The sequence below is a fragment of the Marmota monax genome, unplaced genomic scaffold (assembly GCF_021218885.2).
Source record: "Marmota monax isolate L192 unplaced genomic scaffold, Marmota_monax_Labrador192_F-V1.1 WCK01_AAM20220418_F8-fsc00148, whole genome shotgun sequence".
Taxonomy (NCBI): domain Eukaryota; kingdom Metazoa; phylum Chordata; class Mammalia; order Rodentia; family Sciuridae; genus Marmota; species Marmota monax.
Genome location: NW_026693034.1, coordinates 788,891 through 810,326, shown reverse-complemented (window position 1 = coordinate 810,326; position 21,436 = coordinate 788,891). Strand labels below are relative to the sequence as shown.

The 21,436-nt window shown below is 48.0% G+C and overlaps 1 protein-coding gene across 1 annotated transcript in view; it reads left to right on the top strand.

Moving 5' to 3' along the window:
• The window catches only part of LOC124098769 (myosin-16), a 58,999-nt gene that overhangs the window by 8,504 nt on the left and 29,059 nt on the right, over window positions 1-21,436 (top strand). Inside the window, exons 7-21 of the mRNA XM_046453716.1 lie at window positions 236-299; window positions 676-774; window positions 2,195-2,298; window positions 4,031-4,169; window positions 4,538-4,806; window positions 5,834-6,004; window positions 7,148-7,327; window positions 8,869-8,995; window positions 9,968-10,026; window positions 11,311-11,398; window positions 11,787-11,904; window positions 13,101-13,221; window positions 16,348-16,484; window positions 18,121-18,202; window positions 20,910-21,083. Coding sequence (XP_046309672.1) covers window positions 236-299; window positions 676-774; window positions 2,195-2,298; window positions 4,031-4,169; window positions 4,538-4,806; window positions 5,834-6,004; window positions 7,148-7,327; window positions 8,869-8,995; window positions 9,968-10,026; window positions 11,311-11,398; window positions 11,787-11,904; window positions 13,101-13,221; window positions 16,348-16,484; window positions 18,121-18,202; window positions 20,910-21,083 — 1,932 coding nt within the window. The remainder of the gene's footprint in view (window positions 1-235; window positions 300-675; window positions 775-2,194; window positions 2,299-4,030; window positions 4,170-4,537; window positions 4,807-5,833; window positions 6,005-7,147; window positions 7,328-8,868; window positions 8,996-9,967; window positions 10,027-11,310; window positions 11,399-11,786; window positions 11,905-13,100; window positions 13,222-16,347; window positions 16,485-18,120; window positions 18,203-20,909; window positions 21,084-21,436) is intronic.

Here is a 21,436-nt window from a genome sequence, read left to right as displayed (position 1 = left end):
CTGAGCGTGCCTCTCCCCAACAAATAACCCAAGACTCAAACCCCGGATCTAGCTCCAACCTGTCCAACTCCTTCTCTGCCCATTGTCACGGGACATCAGAGCTCCAGGAAGAGCCTGGTTACATCTCCCTGGGAATCCATAGGGGCTGTTGACAAGTGTCCCCAATCTGAGCCGACTATTGTCCTACAGTGTGAGCCACCTCCCTCACATCTTCTCCCCTGTCCTTCCTGCTCAGGGCAAGTTCATCCGAATCCACTTTGGGACTACAGGCAAGCTGGCTGGAGCTGACATCGAGAGCTGTAAGTCAGGCTCCTCCAAGGCAGGACCAGCTGTGTCATTTTTGAGATTCTTCATTTTTGAAGCCTTTCCTTTTGAGTACAAAGCAAAACTGAAAGATCATTGTTTTTGTTTTTTTTTTAAATAAGAAATTCAAAACAGCCACAGAGAAGCATTAAACAAAATGCATCAGAGGCCCTTTCTGAGGGCCACCTGTCAAGGGCTCTGGGCTCCCCTCTTTGGCAGACAGGCCCCCCCAAGGCTGTGTGTCTTGGGGAGAGGGAAGAGTGGGGCCCCCACGGGCAATTTCACTGGGCTCTATGGAGACGGGAGTGCCACTTTCCATGGACCTGAACTCCAGGTGGAATGGTCCTCACATACAGTGTCCTTGCTTTTCAGATCTCTTAGAGAAGTCTCGTGTCATCTCCCAGCAGGCAGCAGAGAGAGGCTACCATATTTTCTACCAGATTCTCTCCAATAAGAAGCCTGAACTTGTCGGTAAAGATCATGTGTCCATCTGCCTGCCCCAGAATTAGCGTTTCTCTCTTGTCCATATGAAAGGATTCCCATGTGCGAAAGGTCTTGGGTTGCCCCTGTGGTTCGTGGTGATCCTTTTGATTTAGTTACAGGAACCACAGGGAGCAGGGAGCTTCCTCCAGGTTCTGCTTGTACCTCTCATCCTTATAAGAGTTGAGGGTCACTGTACACCATGGTTGGCCCATTTCACAGATGGGACCTTGGCATGCCTGTGATTCATGGCCAAGGTGTAGACCTGGGAGATAAAACTCTAGACTCTTGTCTCCAACCTGCTGCCCCTGAGCCTGATGGTCAGACAGCAGCACAGGGGTCAGACTGGGACCACGCTTATCCCAGGACCAGTGCTTGCATGAGCCATAACCACAGACCCAGCCCACACTGGTGCACAGCTTAGAGAGCAGAGTAACTCACCCACTCAACTGGATGCCCTCATGCAGGCACTGACATGCTCAGAAATCCATGGCAGACCTGCTCAGGAAATAAGGTGGGAGGAGGGATGAAGACTTGATCTCAAACACACACTTTCTAACCCGGGTATTGGGTCCACAACCCACCCACAGGTAGGCTTTATGTGTGTTGAACCAAGTGGACTTTTAAATCAATGGATGACATTTTGAAATTGGGAAATTTCACATTAAAAAAACCAATTTTCTGGTTTCTCTTAGAACAGCAGAAGAGCCAGTACCTCAGAGCCTGTCCTCCTACTAATCTAGGAAGCTGAGTGGTGGTGGCCCCCTGGCTGCCGCACCAGCTCTCTCATTTACCATGCTCCCCACCAAGCCCTGTTGCCTCCCTAACATTGGAGCAAAGTGGTAGCCATCATTTATGTTCCTTCCTGTGCTATAATTTTTTTAATATAGTAGAGATACAATGAAAGGAGAATATTTATTGTACTAGCTCCTCTTCCAAAAGTGAACAATTAAAAATGTGAGACCAAGAGAGGCACACATCTGAAGGAAGCTAGAAGCGAGCATGCATTTTTGTAAAAGCAACAACCTTCTCATGTGCACTCTATGCGAATGGTGGTGTTGCTCAAGGTCGTCGTTGTGTTACCTTCTGCATTAGAATGTGACCTGCTTTTTATAGGAGAGGAGGGAGAAAGATATAAGTTTGTTTATTCCCCAAATTATCTACTGGGTGCCTACTAGGGGCCAGTGACAGAGGACACAGCCAAGTTCCTGCAACCCTCTCATGGCCCTAAAGCTCCTTTTGTGATGTTGTTCCAGTCCCTCTGTGACTCCGGGTGATCCCAGAGGGGCAGTACCACAACACCCACCATCATGGCTGGCCTGCAAAAGGCGTTAAGAGACAGGGATTAGAAATGAAAGAGAAGATAACCAGAGGTCACCAAGTTGCTAACTTGCTTTGCTGTTCTCGGCAGAGAGTTTGCTGCTGGTCCCCAACCCCAAGGAATACCACTGGATCAGCCAAGGTGTCACCATGGTGGACAACATGGATGACGGGGAAGAGCTGCAGATCACAGATGTGAGTGGGTGTGGCTGGCAAAGAGGAGGGAGAACCAGGACAGAAGCTCTAGGGCCTGGTATGCACCAGAGCTAGGTGGGGGTGAGGGTGGGGGTGTCAGACAGCAGCCCAAAGTCTTGCCTGTAGATTTCTGAGGTGGCACCTGGCATTCATCCCCAGCCTGTTGTAGCAAGTAGAGTTTCTCTTTCAGACTTGAACTAGGATTCCACAGGACTTAGTTGTCCAACTTCTCCTCCTCCCCAGCCCAACTGGAAGTGACTCTTCAGTCCTTCCAGTCCCCTGTGTGTCTCCTTTCAGGACACTAAGCACTTGGGACTCCTGTTAGGATTAGTCATACATTGCTTAACAATGGGGATACCTTCTGAGAAAGGCACTAGGCGAAAATGAGAGAGTGCTCTTGCACAAACCTAGGTGGCGTGGCCTAGCACACACCCGGGCTGCTGGTATTTACATAACGCATAGCTTATTGCTCCGAGGGACACGATAAGCAAAGTGATGTGAAATTAAGTCAAGCCAAAGAGAAACGAGGCAATCAAGACAGCAGTAAACACAGATGCACGAGGCTGCTACCAGCCTAACATACATACTGCTTCACAGAGAACTTTTTTTTAAATGTGTACAAGGAGTGCACTCCAAAATAACCGTGAAAGGATTTTTAAATTTTTAAAATTTCTTTGGTACCAAGAATTGAACTCAGGGGCGCTCAACCACTGAGCCACATCCCCAGCCCTTTGTATATTTTATTTAGAGACAGCATCTCACTAAGTTGCTTAGGGCCGCCCTAAGTTGCTGAGGCTGGCTTTGAACTTGCAATCATCCTGCCTCAGTCTCCTGAGCCGCTGGGATTACTGGTGTGCACCGCTGCATCTTTACAAATAAGTGAACAGCACATTGCATCACTGTTCCATTGGCTACAGTGTTACTAGGTTGCAGGAGATTTTCAGCCACACTATGATCTTATAGGACCACTGTCATATTTGTGATTTGACACTGACTGAAACATTATTATATGGCTCCTGACTGTATTGTGTAGAAGGTCCTCTTTCTGGCCATAGAATAGTTTCCCGATTCATCTTGACCTTCCTCTCTTCAGTACCTGGCATGAAGCCTTAATGACAATAACAGTGGTTATAATAATAATAATAATAAAATAATAATAATAATGTATCCCCTGATTCCAAACTTTCTGTGTGTCAAGAACCAAACTAAACATTTTACACATCATTCAGCTCTATGCTTATGACCACTGACTGTCACCATCTTGCAGATCGCTAAACAGAGAGTGGAGAGGTTAAATAAAGACCATATGGCCAGGCACGGTGGCATACACCTGTAATCCCAGTGACTTGAGAGACTGAGACAGGAGGATCACCAGTTTAAGGACAGGCTCAGAAACTTAGTGAGGCTCTCAGCAACTTAGTGAGACCCTGCCTCAAAAAAAAAAAAAAAATTAAGGGTAGCGGTTGTAGCTTAGTGGTAAAACACCCCTGGGTTAGATCATAATAATAATAATAATAATAATAATAATAATAAAAGACCATATGGCAAAGAGTCTGTTCTGAACTCCCTGGAGGAAAACAGACCTCTCCTCATTCAGGGTGTGTCTGACTCTAGAGCCCACACCCTGTGCAGTGACCCCTTGGGGTGGCCCTGCAGTGGCAGTGCCCCAACCTCCATGGTGTGGAATAAGAAGCCAGGAGTCTTGTGGTTTTCTCCGTCTGTTGCTTGGCAGGAGGCCTTCGATGTGCTGGGCTTCAGTGCAGATGAGAAGATTGGAGTTTATAAGCTGACTGGGGGGATCATGCACTTTGGGAACATGAAGTTCAAGCAGAAGCCCAGAGAGGAGCAAGCTGAAGTGGACACCACTGAGGGTAGGTGTTTGGCTGGGTCTGTACAGGGGTCAGGTGGCTGGTAGCAGGAGTTCTCTGCTCTCCCAGCTTGGTGGCCATTTCAGAGACATGTTGGGGATTCTCGGGCTCTCTGATGGCTGTAACCAAGACGTTCCTTGGACAGTCAGACATGGATCTTCTCAAAGAGGCAGAAAGAGTCAGAGCATGATTCCATTTTCTATCCCCTACTTTGCCACTTGACCCTGAGAAAGTAGGGAAACCATCTAAGAAAACAGGGACTCCCCCATGCTCCCTTTTCTCTTTCCAAGACCACGCAGGAAGGTATTGGGTGTCTCCTGGTCTTGGCGTCATCTTCCTTTCACTCATTCACTTTCTCCATCTCCACTCAGTGGCCGACAAAGTCGCCCATCTCATGGGACTCAATTCCGGTGAACTCCAGAAGGGCATCACCAGGCCCCGGGTCAAAGTAGGCAATGAGTTTGTGCAGAAAGGCCAGAACATGGAGCAATGCAACAACTCCATCGGGGCTCTGGGCAAGGCCGTCTATGACAAGATGTTCAAGTGGCTGGTGGTCAGGATTAACAAGACCCTGGACACCAAGATGCAGAGGCAATTCTTCATCGGGGTGCTGGACATTGCTGGCTTCGAGATCTTTGAGGTATGCCTGGCCTCCTGTTTGGTTTCTGCTTTGAGGTGGCCATCCTTTTGTGAGCTCCCCTTCACCATGGTTGTCTTGTTTCTTGCCTGGGAGCCCCAGGGATGGGACAATCTCAGATTGCCATTGGATCTCTGACTTTTGGACTCTAGAAATTTCCATCTCATTTCTATGAAGCCAAGTCATAAAGAATGGTATAGACTATGGGCTGGGGCTGGGGCTCAATGGCAGAGTGCTTGCCTTGAATGTGTGAGGCTCTGGGTTCGATCCTCAGCACCACATGAAAATACATAAACAAAATAAAGACACTGTGTTCATGTATAACTTAAAAAAAAAAAAGAATGGTATAGACTTAATGGATAGAATGAGTAGGTGCCAGAGCTGACATGTCCTGGCTCACAAGAGCTGATTGTTGAATTTTCAGGAATTTCAGGAATTCTGAAAGTTGACATTGTGTTGATCGCTTGAATATTTACCTCATGGACACTGACAAACACTCAAAATCAGAGTGTCTTCTGGTTTAAGAGACAGGACTAGCTTATCAGTATACTACAATTATTATATTTTTGGATATTGAGGATTGAATTCAGTGGCACTCGACCACTGAGCCACATCCCCAGCCCTATTTTGTATTTTATTTAAAGATAGGGTCTCACTGAGTTGCTTAGTGCCTCACCATTACTTAGGCTGGCTTTGAACTTACAATTCTCCTGCCTCAGCATCCCAAGCCACTGGGACCAGGCGTGCACCACTGTGCCTGGCCCTACAGTTATTTTTGTTCACCGTGTGGGCTAGAGTCTAGGTGCCTGGGATTCAGGTCTCAGAATCCCCACTGCAGAGAAGGGGAACAGAATCACATCTCACTGGGCTGCTGGGACCGTGATCTGGTTGGTGTCAAGGCACGGAGGGCCGTGCCTGATTCTGGTGGGCCCTCCACGCATCCTTGTTCATGCATGGCTTCCTTACCCACTCCTGGGAGCAGCTTTCTCTGAGCCTGGGCTGATGATCTCTCTCTGTCCTCCCACCACAGTTCAACAGCTTCGAGCAGCTATGCATCAATTTCACCAATGAGAAGCTGCAACAGTTCTTCAACCACCACATGTTCGTGCTGGAGCAGGAAGAGTACAAGAGGGAGGGCATCGAGTGGACCTTCATTGACTTTGGCCTTGACCTTCAGGCCTGCATCGACCTGCTGGAAAAGGTGACCTGCTTCTCCGAGAAGGGGCTTGGAGAGAGGCCATAGCCCTAACTGGGACATGACTCAGGAAAGGATGTCACTGGGGCAGACAGGAAGGTGGCAGTTGGCCTTGGGGCAGTTAGCAATGACCTCAAGAATATATATTGTTTATTTCAATGTGGAAAAAAGATAGGAAAAGGACATAACAAAATTTGAACAAAGTCTGTTCATAGTACTATATTCGTGTTAATTTCCTAGTTTTTATCATTGATCACCTGGTGTTTAAATTCACATTCGGAGGGGTTGGGTCAAGGGTCTATGGGAAGGCTTTCTGTTATATGTGCAACATTGCAAGCCTGAAATTATTTCAATGTTAGAAGTTTTGTTGTTGTTGTTGTTTTTAAAGAAAGGAAGAGAGGGAGGAAGGGAAGAAGGGAGGAGGGAAGGAAAGATTGATTCTAGGCTCACCCTCGGCCAATTGTATTTAGGCATCAAGGCAACCAAGGGTCTCCACCGTGGGCCCAGCCTGAGCCTCCCAGGAGGGCAGACTGTGAGCACAATCCCTGCACCGCTCAACACCTACAAATACTTTCCTGTTCAGCTATCCCAGAGCCTGAACTATCTTCATTCTTGAGCTTTGGGGTTAGGTGTTGCCCTATTTCAACAGTCCTCTTTTAAATCCAGACCCCCCTCCCATGTATAGGGGGCAAATGAGGTCCCTAACAGCATTTATAAGCACCTCATTTTGTGTGAAAAGAGACTTAGAACAGCATGAGGCCCCTGGTAGAAAGAGATAAAAGAGAATCAAAAGAAGGGCATTAGGTGTCATTGACTTCAGCATTTTTCTGAAGATCAAGTGCGCCCAGGGCCACTGTTCCCATGGGTTAGCTTTCGAGGAGCTCTCTGGCCCCTTCAGTCTTCGGTCTCCCCTTCGGTTGGATTCAGTGGATTCCAGCCTCCTTGGTGTCTAAATGGCCATAGTGTTTGAAGATGAGGACATGGAATACCAGGAGCTGTTCCCAGCTGTCATTGCCTAGAGTTCTGCTTCCTGGCCCTCCACATGGGTGTCTGGTTCATCTCCACCACTAGTCCCTGGCCCAATACCAGTGTGGTCTCTTTGGGGTTCTGTGGCTTCTCCTAACACCATCCTGTCCTCTTCCCTCCTAGCCCATGGGTATCTTCTCCATCTTGGAGGAGCAATGTGTCTTCCCCAAAGCCACAGACGCCACGTTCAAGGCAGCCCTGTATGACAACCACCTGGGCAAGTCCAGCAACTTCCTCAAGCCCAAGGGAGGCAAGGGCAAGGGGCCTGAGGCCCACTTCGAGCTCGTCCACTATGCAGGCACAGTAAGTTCCAGCCTGGTGCCTTCTGGGACCACCTTCTGGCTGCTGGCCACCCCCAGCATTGTAGGACCTGATCTGCCCCTCCAGAGGTTCCTTCCATGATGTATAGGGGTTCTCAGCCAATTAAATGGACTCTGGCTCTTTCCTCCTCATCACTAGTCCATCAGAGAATTCCAAAGCAATCCAGCAAAGGACTGGGGATCAGCCAGTAGATCATGCCATCAAACCTACCAGGGATGCGACAGTATCTATGGCCCTCAGTCTGATGGCTGAATGTCAGTCTTGGCCAGAAGTGACAGTACTTTACCTTCCATGAGCCCATGAATTACTCCCAACTGAATAATTTGTCCCTCTGACAGCAGGTACAGCCAAACCAATAAGGCGACATCTGTAGAGTAGCTTTTTTACTCATGACAAATGCAGTTCTTGGGAAAGAGGGAAATTAAGTGCAGTCAGGACTCAGGTTCTGTTTGTATAACTAAAAGGGGTTGTAATGTTCGTCCAGCCAGCTTATAAGAACATGTCTGATTTCCTTGGGATTTTGATATTGCTAGAAGGGCCAACACTCTTGTTATCAACAGAGTTTGTTGGGCCTCTGTGGGTTTAACTGCAGGGAAACAGCTGCCTGAGGATAGCACTGTCAGGAAAGCCATGATTGCATTGGGCATCAGGGCCAAGATTTTATATCATCAACCATAACAACACCAATTACTCTCAAAATGGATCAGGCTGATACTTTGAGCAAACAACAGGCTTGGAGCCAAATTGTAGTCCTCTGTCCTCGCCTTTCCCCACTGAATGAGAAGAGTTCCATATTTATAGCAATGAAATATTTATTTAAAGTCAAGGCCCTAGAATAAGGCACTAAGATGATTAATGTTGATATGCTGAATAGCAGTTGGAAAACCCAAAGGTTGTGGCTTCTCATCTACTTTCTTGAGTCTTCTGTGCTTAGTGGAAGGATCTGGGGCCACATGGCAAAATGGAAAATAGAAATTAGTACATGTCCAATTACCTGCATATATGGAGCCCTCAATCCTGGGGCTGCCTCCTTCCACCAGGCAATGACCCTACAGCATTGTCATAGGGAACATATGCTCCTCAGAAAAGAGATACCTGAAGCCTCTGGAGAGATTTCTTCATGTAGGTCAGGATTCCTCCTGTCATGGCCAGTCACTCACAGCAAGCCCAGAAGACCTGAGACTAGGGGAGGCTCAGTGTGGCTGTCAAAAGGTCACAGCCCAGGAGAGAGTAGCCAGGGAGTCCTGGTGCATGGGCAACACTGAGAGATGGAGTGTCCTAGACAGACAACTGCAAATGCCCAAGAAACCAGATAACGAGGTCCCCAGCTCAGACTGGGACTCAGCCATCCCAGGCACCATGAAATGCATCAGAACAAGAACCAAAGCTCCAAGAGAGGGGACAGAAGGCTGGTCCTAGGATCCCATAGCAGGCAGAGCATTAGGTGGAGGTTCCAGGTATAGGACCTGGAAAGGGGAGGCTGGGCCCCAAGCTTACCCACTGGCATTTGCCCCTCCCTCCAGGTTGGTTATAACATCACGGGCTGGCTGGAGAAGAACAAAGACCCCCTGAATGAAACAGTGGTGGGCTTGTTTCAGAAATCAACTCTGGGAATCCTGGCCCTTCTCTTCAAAGAAGAGGAGGCTGCAGGTATGACTGGCCTCTCCTGATGTCCAGTCTTCCTGGTCTGTTGCCCTTTAATAGCCAAAATGGGGAGAAGGAAATAAAACTCTGTTATTCAACTCTTGTTGAATGAGGAACGAGTAAACGAATGAATGACAAGAAGCTCAAGGTAGGCCACGGGTGATCCTACAATAGAAAGATGTCGAAGGGTGGAGCCTCCATCAGCTGAACTGATCACTGGTCCTGCATCAGCTCTAGGCAGAACGATGCTGCTTTGTAAAAGTTGACACCCGAATGCCCTGTGCTTATTTTTTGTTCCCCACTCTCTTGTCTGAAGCAAATGTCAAGCCCAGCACTACTCTCTAGCCCCCATGTAGCCCAAAGGGGAACATCCCAGGTGGAAGCTGCCCCAAGGGATTGCCACTCAATTAGGCATAAAATGCCAGTCCTCTTGGGCTCAGTGACATTTCATCACCAATAAGCACATGCTTCCTCCTTCATGGGAAAAGTCTCAAAGACCTTGTGCCAGTCCTAAAGTACAAAGGGCTATATGCTTTTCTGGGGGCACAGCATCCCTCTGAGAATTAAACCACAGTCAGCTCATCTGCCCACTCCTTGGTAGATTTCATTTTCCTGGTGTCAAGGGTTTTACCTCATTTAGTCCCATGAAAAGTCTCTTTTGGGAGGGGGAGATTGAACTCAGGGCACTCCACCATGAGCCAGCCACATCCCCAGCCCTATTTTGTATTTTGTTTAGAGACAGAGTCTCAGTGAGTTGCTTAGCGCCTTGCTATTGCTGAGGCTGGCTTTGAACTCGCGATCCTTGTGCCTCAGCCTCCAAGCCACTGGGATTACAGGCGTGCGCCACTGTGCCTGGCCATCCGAAGAAAAAATTTTTTTTAACTTCAGAAAATGCATATGATTTAGCCCAGAACACTTAATGGTGCTACTGGCCCCTGTGCTGGGTACTGATGCAAAACATGCTTGTCTCTTCCTCAGCTGGAAGCAAGAAGCAGAAAAGAGGGTCCTCCTTCATGACAGTCTCCAACTTCTACAGGGTGAGTAGGTGCTGCCCAGAGGCCTCCTAGAGTCCAGTGCCCCTATCCCTCCCTTTCAGTGGTGTGATGGTCTAGCTGCTCTTTCACAGCCAAGGACAGTTTTATTTCATTTCTTTGCCTTTGAATGGAGAGGTGTCTTATTTAAGAGTTTGTTGGGCCTCTGTGGGTTTAACTGCAGGGAAACAGCTGGGTTATTTCTTTCTTTCTTTTTTTTTGTACAAGGGATTGAACCCAAGGGTCCTTAATCATCCCCAGCCCTTTTTATTTTTTATTTTGAGATAGGGTCTCACTAAGTTGCTTAGGGCCTCGCTAAATTGCTGAGGCTGGCTTTGAACCTGCAATCCTCCTGCCTCAGCCTCCTGAGCCACTGGGATTACAAGTGTGCAACACTAGACCTGGCTTTTTTCCCTTCCAAAGAGGCCACAGAATCATAGGAACACCAGATGGGAAAGACCCTTAAAGAGGGTCCTGTCCAGTTATATACTTTTCAGACTGAAACCTGGAGAATTAAAGGAATTTTTACAACATGGCAAACAAAGATATCAATGCCCAGTCCAGGACAGTGGTATATGCCTGTAGTACTACCTACTCAGGTGGCTTACCAGGTAGGAGGATCCCTTGAGTCCAGGGAGTTGGAGCCAGCCTGGGAAACACAGAAAGACCCTGTCTCAAAAAAAAAAAAAAGAATGTTAAGATATTAGCGCCAAGACCTTGTGTCCAAGAAGTGACTGACAGGACTTCTGAGCTGGCCACAACTTCCACAAAGTTTGGTCATTACTGGAAATATGTGACAGAGTGCAGATGTACAGTCAACAAGGAAAGGCTGAGTGAAGACTTCAGTATTTCCCAAGGTTTAGGCTGCCCCCGGGTCGAGTGGGCCACCTCACCAGTCACAAGCCATGGAAAAGGGGCCCTCTGTTGGGGAGGTTTACAGAAGGCAGGATCTTGCCCACTCAGACCCTGTGGTCCTTTCTAATACTGAGATCCTGCGTGAACCAGCCCTGGATCAGGAGAGGCCTTGTTTCTGAGAAATCATATCCCCTTGGACCTTGAGAATAGCTCCAACAGAATTTTCTGCAGGGGTGGAAACGATCCCTTCAGCACTGTCCAGTATGATGGCCACTAACCCCATGTGGCTACTGAGTACTAGAAAAGTGGCTGGTGTGACCTGAGCACTGATTTTAATTTTAACTTATTTAAACTCCAACTACTTCTGAGTGTGAACTGCCCAATAATACCAATGCTGAGTCTTACTTCCTGTTTTTCTTTTTTCTCCATCCCCAGGAGCAGCTGAACAAGCTGATGACCACCCTTCACAGCACTGCCCCCCACTTTGTCCGCTGTATTGTCCCCAATGAGTTTAAACAGTCAGGTACATGGTGGGGTCATGTCTCCCTGCTGAAACACCGAGGGAGGGTCTGTGAAGTCAGCATTCATTCCCAATTATGTCCACCTTTAATCGCCAGGGCTGATGAGGACCAAAGAAGGCTCAGAAAGAATCCCCAACAACAGTTCATCCAAAAATCATGTTCTAGCTGCTTTATAAAGCAGAATGGTGACTACCCAGCCAGAAATCACAGTCAGGGAGTAAACTTTAAGCACTGGTTAAATTGTGGGGGATCTGGGGACCCCCTGGACAGTGATAGGAGAGGACTGGAATTGACAGCATAGTTGCCTAATTCAGCTTCCTTGGGTGGCAAGGACTGGACTGTCTCACCCCAAAGCAGTGACTTTCCATTCTGTGTTTCCTCTCTTGGCAGGTGTGGTGGATGCCCACCTGATCATGCACCAGTTAGCTTGCAATGGTGTCCTAGAAGGCATCCGTATTTGCAGGAAGGGCTTCCCAAACAGGCTGCAGTACCCAGAGTTCAAACAGAGGTGAGTGGTGTGTCTCCCTGACGCCTTGCACGCAGAGCTCCGTGTTTGAGGGATTGACTAGCAGATCAGTAGAGTCCCGTGATAGCACTGTGGACTCCCTGCCTCGTTGTTGCTGCTTTAGTGAGTGTTGGCCCAACTTTCAGCTACCAGCGCCTGCACTTCTTAGGCTCCTGGAGCCTGTTTTGTCCCTCCCTGGAAGACTGAAAGTCTCAGGAATAACAAAAGTCTCAGCTCCCTCCCGCTCCCAGTGGGCTAAGTCTGGTTTTTAGACAGCAGCATACTGGAAAAGGTTGAACAAGGGTTCTTTGGGTTTCAAAAAGAAGAAGTCCCAATAGGTAGGAAATTTGATGTAAATTTCCATGGTGTAAATACTGGCCATCTTCCTCAGTAGCATTAAGATCCTATTGCCCAGGCTGGGGATGTGGCTCAAGCGGTAGCAGGCTCGCCTGGCATACGTGCGGCCTGGGTTCGATCCTCAGCACCACATACAAATAAAGATGTTGTGTCTGCCAAAAACTAAAAATAAATATTAAAATTCTCTCTCTCTCTCTCTCTCAAAAAAAAAAAAAAAAAGATCTTATTGCCCATTGAGACCCCTACCTTGATAACATGGCTTTCTGCCCACTTCCTGATACTACCACTTACCAAATAAATGACTTATACTTGAATTTTTGTCTGAAGGTCTGCACCTGGGGAAACTAAGCTAAGACCCTCACCTTAGCAATGACCTTCTTCCATACCCCAACTTCATAGAACATATGGCCACAGATGGAAGGATCAAAAAGATCACTAGTAGTCACCTTGTCAATAGAAATTCCTCCCTCTAAAGTTCTCAACTGGGGAAAGACTTGTCCACTATCACAAAGGAGGCTACTGACAGTTCAGGAAAAGAATGTGTCCTCTGCCTGGGCCAGTGCTCTTTTCTGTACTCCCAGCTCTATCAGGAAGGAAAGGACTTTGGTTTCTTCATTTCTTGGAATACTTCTTCTAGGAAATCCCAATGCACACCAACACTCACCCCCAAGTTGTAGCCCTTGTGCCAAATTCTATCATCCATCTGCCTAACCTGGATATCTATAAATCAAGCCTAATGCCTGTTTGCAAGACTCTCAAAGATCGGTGGATAATGCATGGATGTACTTTGTGTGCTGCCCGTTTGGGTATGATGATAACTACCATCCTCTCTCTCCTGGCAGGTACCAAGTGCTGAACCCCAACGTGATTCCCCAAGGGTTTGTGGACAACAAGAAGGCCTCAGAGCTGCTTCTTGCAGCCATTGAACTGGATACCAATGAATACAAAATTGGACATACGAAGGTAGGTGTTCTGGTGGGTGTGTCCTCCCAACACCCACTCGGCTTTGCCCCAAGAAGGTGGGCTTCAGAATACAAGCTATAGCTCAGTCGCTGGGCAAGCCCCTCAGCCAATAAGAGCCTCAGTTTTCAGCTCTGAAAAATCAGAGCTGACAATACCAGTTTCACAGGATTTGAGGTTATTAGTGGCAGCTCACATAGAACCCAGCTCAGCACAAAACGGTACTCAATCAATGACAGGATATTTCTTAGAACTGCAGGAAGTCCCAGTTTCTAAAAATAAAAAGAGCCTATCAGAATGGAGGTCCTGGATCTGATGGAGCATGGCAGTGTGTGTGGGAAGGGCCTGGCTAGTGAAGCCCCATAATCCCAGCTCACCCACACGGGGAGTCCCAGTCCCTGAGCTGGCAGGTGACTCAGGCAAAGTGGCCTCCTGATCCTGAGTCATGGGGCCTGGGCCACCCTGTGTCTGTCCCATTTCCTGCTCTTCTAGGAAAAAAGGAAAAAGTCCTGTCAGGATGGTGAGGACCATTCAGGTCAGTGGTACAAGATACCCATCTATAGTGGCCTCACCAGACTGCACCCCAACATGAGTCAGGAGTACCAGGCTCAATGCCTGCCTCTGTGGGACCACAAGTGGATCACTTCCTTCTCCAAGTCTCACGTGTGATGTGGGTCTGGTTTGGGAGCTTCTAACCTGCATAGACCTCCAATGCATCCGGTCACTCTATGAATGCTCATAGAGCACCTACTGTGTGCCAGGCAAGGTTACAGACTTGAGGGATCCATGGTGAGGACAGGATGAGTCTCCAGCTCCCTGGGCTTGCTTTACAACATTGTGTGTTTGTAGAACTATAACACAGCCAGAACGGCTTGCTCTGGCCTCCTTCGTAATTAGAATGTGCTGTGTTGACTTATGGAGGACACTTGAGGTTTTGTCACAGAATCATTGAATACTTGAGCTGAAAGAACCTTGGATACCAATGTGCCACTCCTTTCCCCATCCACCTTTGACAGATGGGAAACTTAAGAAAGCCTGGAGATGGGGGTGGAGGCAACGTCACAGAACTAGGCAGGACAGTAGGCATCTAGCCCCATGTGGCCTAAAAGCTAGAATCTGACACAGTCACTGGCTGAACAAATGGCTGTACCTTGGTTCCAGGGAAAGGCAGGGCTCCTGGGGACAGCTTTGCTCCCCAAAGACCAGGCAGACTCTGGCAGCAGGGGCAGAACAAAGAATAGGATGGTTCTACCTGCAGACTCTTTTCCTGTCCTTGGTGGTGGCTCACGTGAGCTCCAAGCTCAGCCACAGGCTTGCCCCCAAGACCACACCTCAATGCCAATTAGTGTTGAAATATCAAGAAACACTTTATGACACCAAGATCAATTTCTCTGTGCTGTGATGTCTAGCTTATTGGAAGGGGTTTCTTGAAGAGTGGGGGATAGGACACTTTCCTATTCTTTTTCCATTGGGACTCATTTGGGAGGGTCTCATGTAGAATTGCAGACTCTTGGAACTGGGGGATTTTGGGGTTCTGTAATTAGCACTCTCGTTGGAGAGGAAGGAGGCCTAGAGAAAGGTTTGACCAAGGTCACATAACACATTGAAAGCCCACTGAAGCCAGCATGCAGGTCATCGTACCTATTCTTCTACAAGTTTCTACCGTTCTATTTTAAATATGTAAAAATATATTACATTATCAAACATAATGAAAGAGCACCCACAAATACACTTAAAAGCCCAGAATGTAACCTTTGCTCCCCGCTCCCAGAGTAACCCTTGTTCTGAACTTTTACATTAACCATACCCTTGCCTTTTAAAACATAGTTTTCTTGCACATTCAGATTGCCCCAGGTGTTGCTTGGTTTTGAGTTTCATGGAAATATCATACTTGGTGTCCACTTCTATAACTTTCCTCTGTGATGTGATTTCATCACTTAACTGTTCCTGGGATTCATCCTTGTTGATACATGACCTTCATTCATCGTCACTGCCACACCCTGTGGCCTTGGACAATCACATTTTCATTTTTTTCTCAGTTACCAACAATGCTGCTATGGTCATCCTTGCGGGTGGTCCCTTATAGGAGATTCTCTGGAACAAAGCCATGCCTTAGAATTATCTGGGGGGATTCTAAAAATCACCAAACCCTGAACCCCATCCCCAAACTTTTATTTGAAATCACCCACGCCCAGGCCTCAGCATCTTCCAAAAGTCCTGCCGACAGGTGTGATGCGCATCCAGGGTTGAGATAAAGGCCTGTGGTACGTGCAAACACCCAACTTGACGAGGGAATGCCAAACTGTTTTTCAGAATGCTAGTACCAATTCACCCTCCCCTCTGTCTACACCTTGATGAACACTGTTTTATCACAAGTCTTAAGGGTTGCAGGTTCGGGCTGGGGCAAACGGTGCCTTGTTGACCTTGATTTGTGTTTCTCTGAGGGTGGGTGTTTCCTGCTCTTTCTAAGACATTGCAAAGCTGAACTTGTTTTCCTGGGGATAAGTCCCACTCACCCACTGCTACTTGAAGCCTGAAGCCGTGTAGCCCTAGTAAAACTATCTTATTTTCATGAGAAATTTAAGTCCCCTCCCCGCAAACTCTCCCCCTCTCCCTTCACCCAGATCCCATGGGGCGCTGATGCAATGATTCTGTCTAAAGTCTGCTTTACATGATGGTGAAGAAAGAAGGCCCCTTGCTGCAGGGCAATCATCATATTATTTAAGAATCCATCACATTTTACTTGAAGCCTTGCAGAACTCTTCCACCTATTATCTCATTTAATCTTTATAGCAACCTTCTAAGGGAGGGATTTGCATCCCCATTTCACAGAAGAGGAATTGAGGCTGAGATGTGTCCAAGGTGACCCAGCTAGGAAATGCAAAGCTGGGACTGGAGCCCAGCTGACTCCCAGAGAAGCCAGGGACACACTGACAAGAGGAAGCTGCTGCTAATGCTGGCAGAGGTGTCCAGGCCTGGCCAGCTGTTTCCATGGGAACTTAAACATCAGCACCAGCACCAGCAGGACTCTTAATTTTAAGACATGATGGCTCTTTGATTTAAAACTTCCCCAAGTAGCTGCCATCAGGAGATGGCTGGACGTTTTTCAGACAAGCGCCTCTTCTCCAGGTGTTCTTCAGAGCGGGCATCCTGGCCAAGCTTGAGGATATGAGGGACGAGCGTCTGGCCAAGATCATGACGTTGCTGCAGTGTCGACTTCGGGGTTTCCTCATGAGGGTGGAGTTCAAGAAGATGCTGGAACGAAGGTAGCACTCACAGACACCCACAGGGAAGGAGCACCACAGGCACATGAGGTGGTCAGCACCTACGGCTATACCACATGGTGGGAGAAGGGTGGATGCTAATGTCCTTGTCAGTGCCCAGAACCCCATTGAGGGGCTCTCTTAGTTTCCTGAGGCTGCTATAATTGAGTACCGCCCTCTGGGTGGCTTGAAACCATGGGAATTCATGCTATTCCCATGGTTCTGGAGGCCAGAAATCCAAGTCAAGGGATGGACAGGGATATGTTCCTTCTGAAGCCTGGGTGGGGAGGGTCCTTTCTTGCCTCCTCCAGTCCTGGTAGCCCCAGGTGTTCCCTCGCTGCAAAGCTGTATCATGCCAATCCCTACCTATGTCTCCATTTGGGATTCTCCCTGTGGGGCCATGTCACTGTCCCCCTCTTTTCTTTTTTTTTTTTCATACCAGGGATTGAACTCAGGGGCACTCGACCACTGAGCCCCATCCCCAGCCCTGTTTTGTATTTTATTTAGAGACAGGGCCTCACTGAGTTGCTTAGCGCCTAGCGATTGCTGAGGCTGGCTTTAAACTTGTGATCCTCCTGCCACTGGGATCACAGGTGTTCACCACCACGCCTGGTTCATCATCCCTCTTTCTATAAAAACACCAGTTACCTTGGATTAAGGACCACCCTCCTCCCACATGACCTCGTCTTAACTAATTACATCTGCTCAGACCCTATTTCCAAATAAGGTCACATTCACAGGCACTGGGGGTTAGGGCTTCAGCATATCTTTTCGGGGGGTGGGGGGGACACAATTCAACCACTAACAGAGAGCAACTGATACAAACCCTTCTCTCCCCAACCTACTGAGTCATGTTCACAGCCTTTGCCTTACTTGATCTATATGATGGCTCAGTAGGGGGATGTGGTAGGACCAGCACCCCCATTTTACAGATATGGAAACCAACGTCAGAGTGGTTAAGAAACTGGACCAGATACAGAATCAGGAACAGAACTCAGTGTTTCTCATTCCAAATCCCTACCCTTGGAATTTGTTTTTTTCATCATTTCCCTAATGTGGTCATTTAAAAATTGCTGGGTCAGTGGCAGTTGGCCTGTGGTTGACTCTGGCTCTTTGGGGTCATAGTATTAGTTATGAATTCCTGTTACCCACCAGCAGGTCCTCTGTGACCCTGGCTGAAGGCAAGGACACCTCAGTTGGGGGCCAAGAGGAGGGATGTTGACCCTCATACATATCAACAAATGGGGGAAGCCCTCAGAGAATGACAGTCTATTTGAATGAAGCCACAGAGGACAGGGAAAGGGTGGGTTCCAGAAACTTTGCAGATTAAACGGACTCAGAGACTAGTGGGTGATTTCTGATAAGAAAACTGAAGGAGGGAGAGTGCGGGAGTAAACCAGGGGTCTATCTCAGCCTCGAGCTCCGTCAGGGTCCACCTCACCTCTCCTAACCCATTGTGGGGCTTGGATCCCAGCCTGAGCCTTGCTGCCCCAGACCACGTAGGCAATGCTGGGTCTTGAGAAAGCACTTTAGTATCTAGAGAAAATAAATCTATGGGCTTCTCTGCCCCAAACTTCTTGCCTGGGGAGACCAGGCCCTGACCCGTTTGAACTCATGAAATCCTGGATTTATTTTTCAGATTAAGCCTGAAAGTCATCCAGCGGAATGTGCGCAAGTTCCTGCAGCTGCGTTTGTGGGGCTGGTGGAAGCTATACAACAAGGTAAGGGCTGGGGGGCAGGACAGTGGAGCGAGCTGCTGCCTGGGACTGAAGAAGTGGGGGAAAGCTGGATCCTGGGCAGCGGTGCCCCTCGGGGAGGGAGGCCTGGAGGCTGCAGGAACAGCCTAAAAATGAGAACCTAAGAAAAATCATGCTGTGCCTTCCCACCTTCCATCTTATCCCTCTAAATAAAATCACTTAGGATGGAGAGAGCCCCCACCCACCCTATCCTACGCCACCCCAAAAGTAGTTTGAGTTATTAACCAGATGCCCCTAAGTATGTTGTGGCTATTTAAATCCTTTCAGTGAGTTCTTGGCCTCAGAACTTGAGGGAGCTCAGGAAATGATGGAATGAGACCTCATCCTTCCCAGGTTTTCCCAAGACAGTAGTGAGGGCATTGTGAGCAGCCAGGTGGCTCTCAACCCCCCGCAGGAGGTCACAAGCCATTCCACCATGTGGGAGTCCATTCATGTCTACTGTGGAGTCACCATTAAAAGGAGCATACCCGGGCTGGGGTTGTAGCTCAGTGTTGGAGAGCTTGCCAAGCATGTGTGAGGCACTGGGTTCAATTCTCAGCACTAATATAAATAAATAAAATAAAGGTCCATCAACAACTAAAAAAAAATATTAAAATAAAAAAAAGGAACATATTACAGGACACAGTCGGGCATACATCCCAATGGCTTGGGAGGCTGAGGCAGGAGGATCACAAGTTCAAAGCTAGCCTTGGCAACTTAGCACGGCCCTAAGCAACTTAGTGAGACCCTGTCTCAAAATAAAAAATAAAAAATAAAAAAAAAGAGCTGGGGATGTGGAGAGAAGCATCTTTGTAAGCTACATTTATGTATGTATGTATGTATTTACTGTACCAGAGATTAAACCCAGGGGCACTTAAGCACTAAGCCACATCCCCAAACGCCCCCCCCCCGCTTTTTTTTTAGTTGTGTATGGACTCAATGCCTTTATTTGTTTTTATGTGATGCTAGAATTGAACCCAGTGCCTCACACTTGCGAGGCAAGTGCTCTACCACTGAGCTACAACTCTAGCCCAACCCTTTTTATTCTTTTTTTTAAAAAAAAAAAATATTTGTTTTTTAGTTGTAGTTGGACACAATACCTTTATTTTGTTTACTTTTATGTGGTGCTAAGGATAGAACCCAGGGCCATGCACATGCTAGGCAAGTGCTCTACCACTGAGCCACAACCCCAGCACCACATCCCTTTTTATTCTTATTTTGAGACAAGATCTCACTTAAGTGGCTGAGGCTGGCCTCAAACTTGCAATCCTTCTGCCTCCAGAGCTCCTGGGATTACAGGTGGGCCACCATGCCCGGCTCAAAGGGTTTTTATGTAATGCTTGGATCCATCTCCTGCCCCTTACTATATGTGTCACCCTTTGGAAATCTAGATCAACAGCCTTTAAGGGTCCTCCTGTGCAGGACACAGTGACAACAGATGAGGAGGAGGCTGAGGCTGGGAGTTTCCCTGCTTCTCACTAATTAAATGTGACAGATCAAGGTCCTATTCTAATTAGTTTTTCAAAATCCTTTACTTTTAAGTGTTTTAACTAAGCTCTAATCTTATTTAACTAAGCCAGACAGGATGGGTCAATGTGTGTGAGGTGGGGGAGGCAACACTTGAATCCATTTCCACAGATTAAAAAGAGTTGCATGGCTGCAGGTTGTGGTGCTTATGATGACCTCCAATGTGCACATGGCCACTGTGGCATCCCAGATCCCCACCTTTACCTGTTGTCTTCCCTGAGAGGCCATGCTGCCTGGCAAATCCATTTCCACAGTGTCTGACATACTTGGAAATGGATCTATTATGCTCCCTGGTGGCCTTTGTCCCTGGCTCTCCTCAGTATGGAATGAGCAGGAGGGGTAGAAGGGAGATCTTTGAGAGGTCCACACACTAACAGGACAGAGGAATATAGGTGATGCCATCTCAGGACCCTGGCACTCTGATGCAGGGTGAGAAGTGCCAAGGGAATTGAGAGGTCCAGATAGATGTCGTGGTGCAGGCCCAACAGCAACTGCCCAACAGTAAAGAATGGCCAGCCCTACAGACATGGGGACATCCAGCATGGGCCAGAGGCAGGGAATACCTGCAAGCCAGCACATGGGATAAGCAGGAGCTACTATGTGGAAGGCCTGGGAGGCCAGGTTGAGAGTTGGGACTTTGTGTTATAAAGAAGATGAAGCCGGGGGCAGCAAAGAGGGACACACAGAGAAACAAAGTGACAGAGAAACAGAAAGGATAGAGAGAGAATATGAGAGAAAGAAAGTATACAGAAGGTACCCAAAAGGCATAGCAAAGGTACACATAGGGGCACCTGGATAATGAGGAACATCTAACTTCATGTCTCTTGGGATTAAGGAGCATCCTAAAAATTGGTCCTAAAGGGCTGGGGATATAGGTCAGTGGTAGAGGGTTTGCATAGCAAGGATGAGGCCCTGGGTTCAATCCCTAGTACCAAGGGACGGGGGAGAATTGGTCCTAATCAAGTATGGGCCTTCTCTGTGGGGAGAGAGGTACTTTGTGGCAAGGAACTGGGACTGATAGCATCTGTAGAGAGGCACTGTTCCTGCAAAACTATAACCACAGTGGTGTTCTGAGGTCAAGTCTGAGGCAGACACAACATGGCCCATCACCTAGGCCCCTGGCAAAGCCCACCCTCCTAACACTCTAGTGTTGCCTATTGCCCAGGTCAAGCCACTCCTGAATGTGGCTAGACAAGAGGAGGAAATGAAGGCCAAGGAGGAGGAGCTGAGGAATGCCATGGCCAAGGCTCAGGAACTGGTAGACAAGGTCAAGGATCTGGAGGAGAAGACAGCCACACTCAGCCAGGAGAAGAAGGACCTCACCATCCAACTGCAGGCCGTATGTGGGGTCCTGGGGGTTGCTTCCGTCAGACCCAGGGAGGGAGAGAGAATGAGCTCTTTGAGAAGCTTTCCCTTCATTACAATAAACTCCACAGCCTTCTCTTTCCCTTCACTACATATCACCACTGATGCAACCACCAAAAAGTTTCCATGAATTATCTGCACACTCAGCCAGCTGGGCCCATTTCACTATGGGCCCTGCGCATGAAGACTGTCTATCCAGGAATGGTGACATGGACACATGACATGGACACACAGCAGGGGCAGCAGATACAATGGCAAAACATGACTGATTATGGGGAGCTTGAGCTCCCTTGACTTCCACACCACCCTGCTGAAAACTTAATCTCC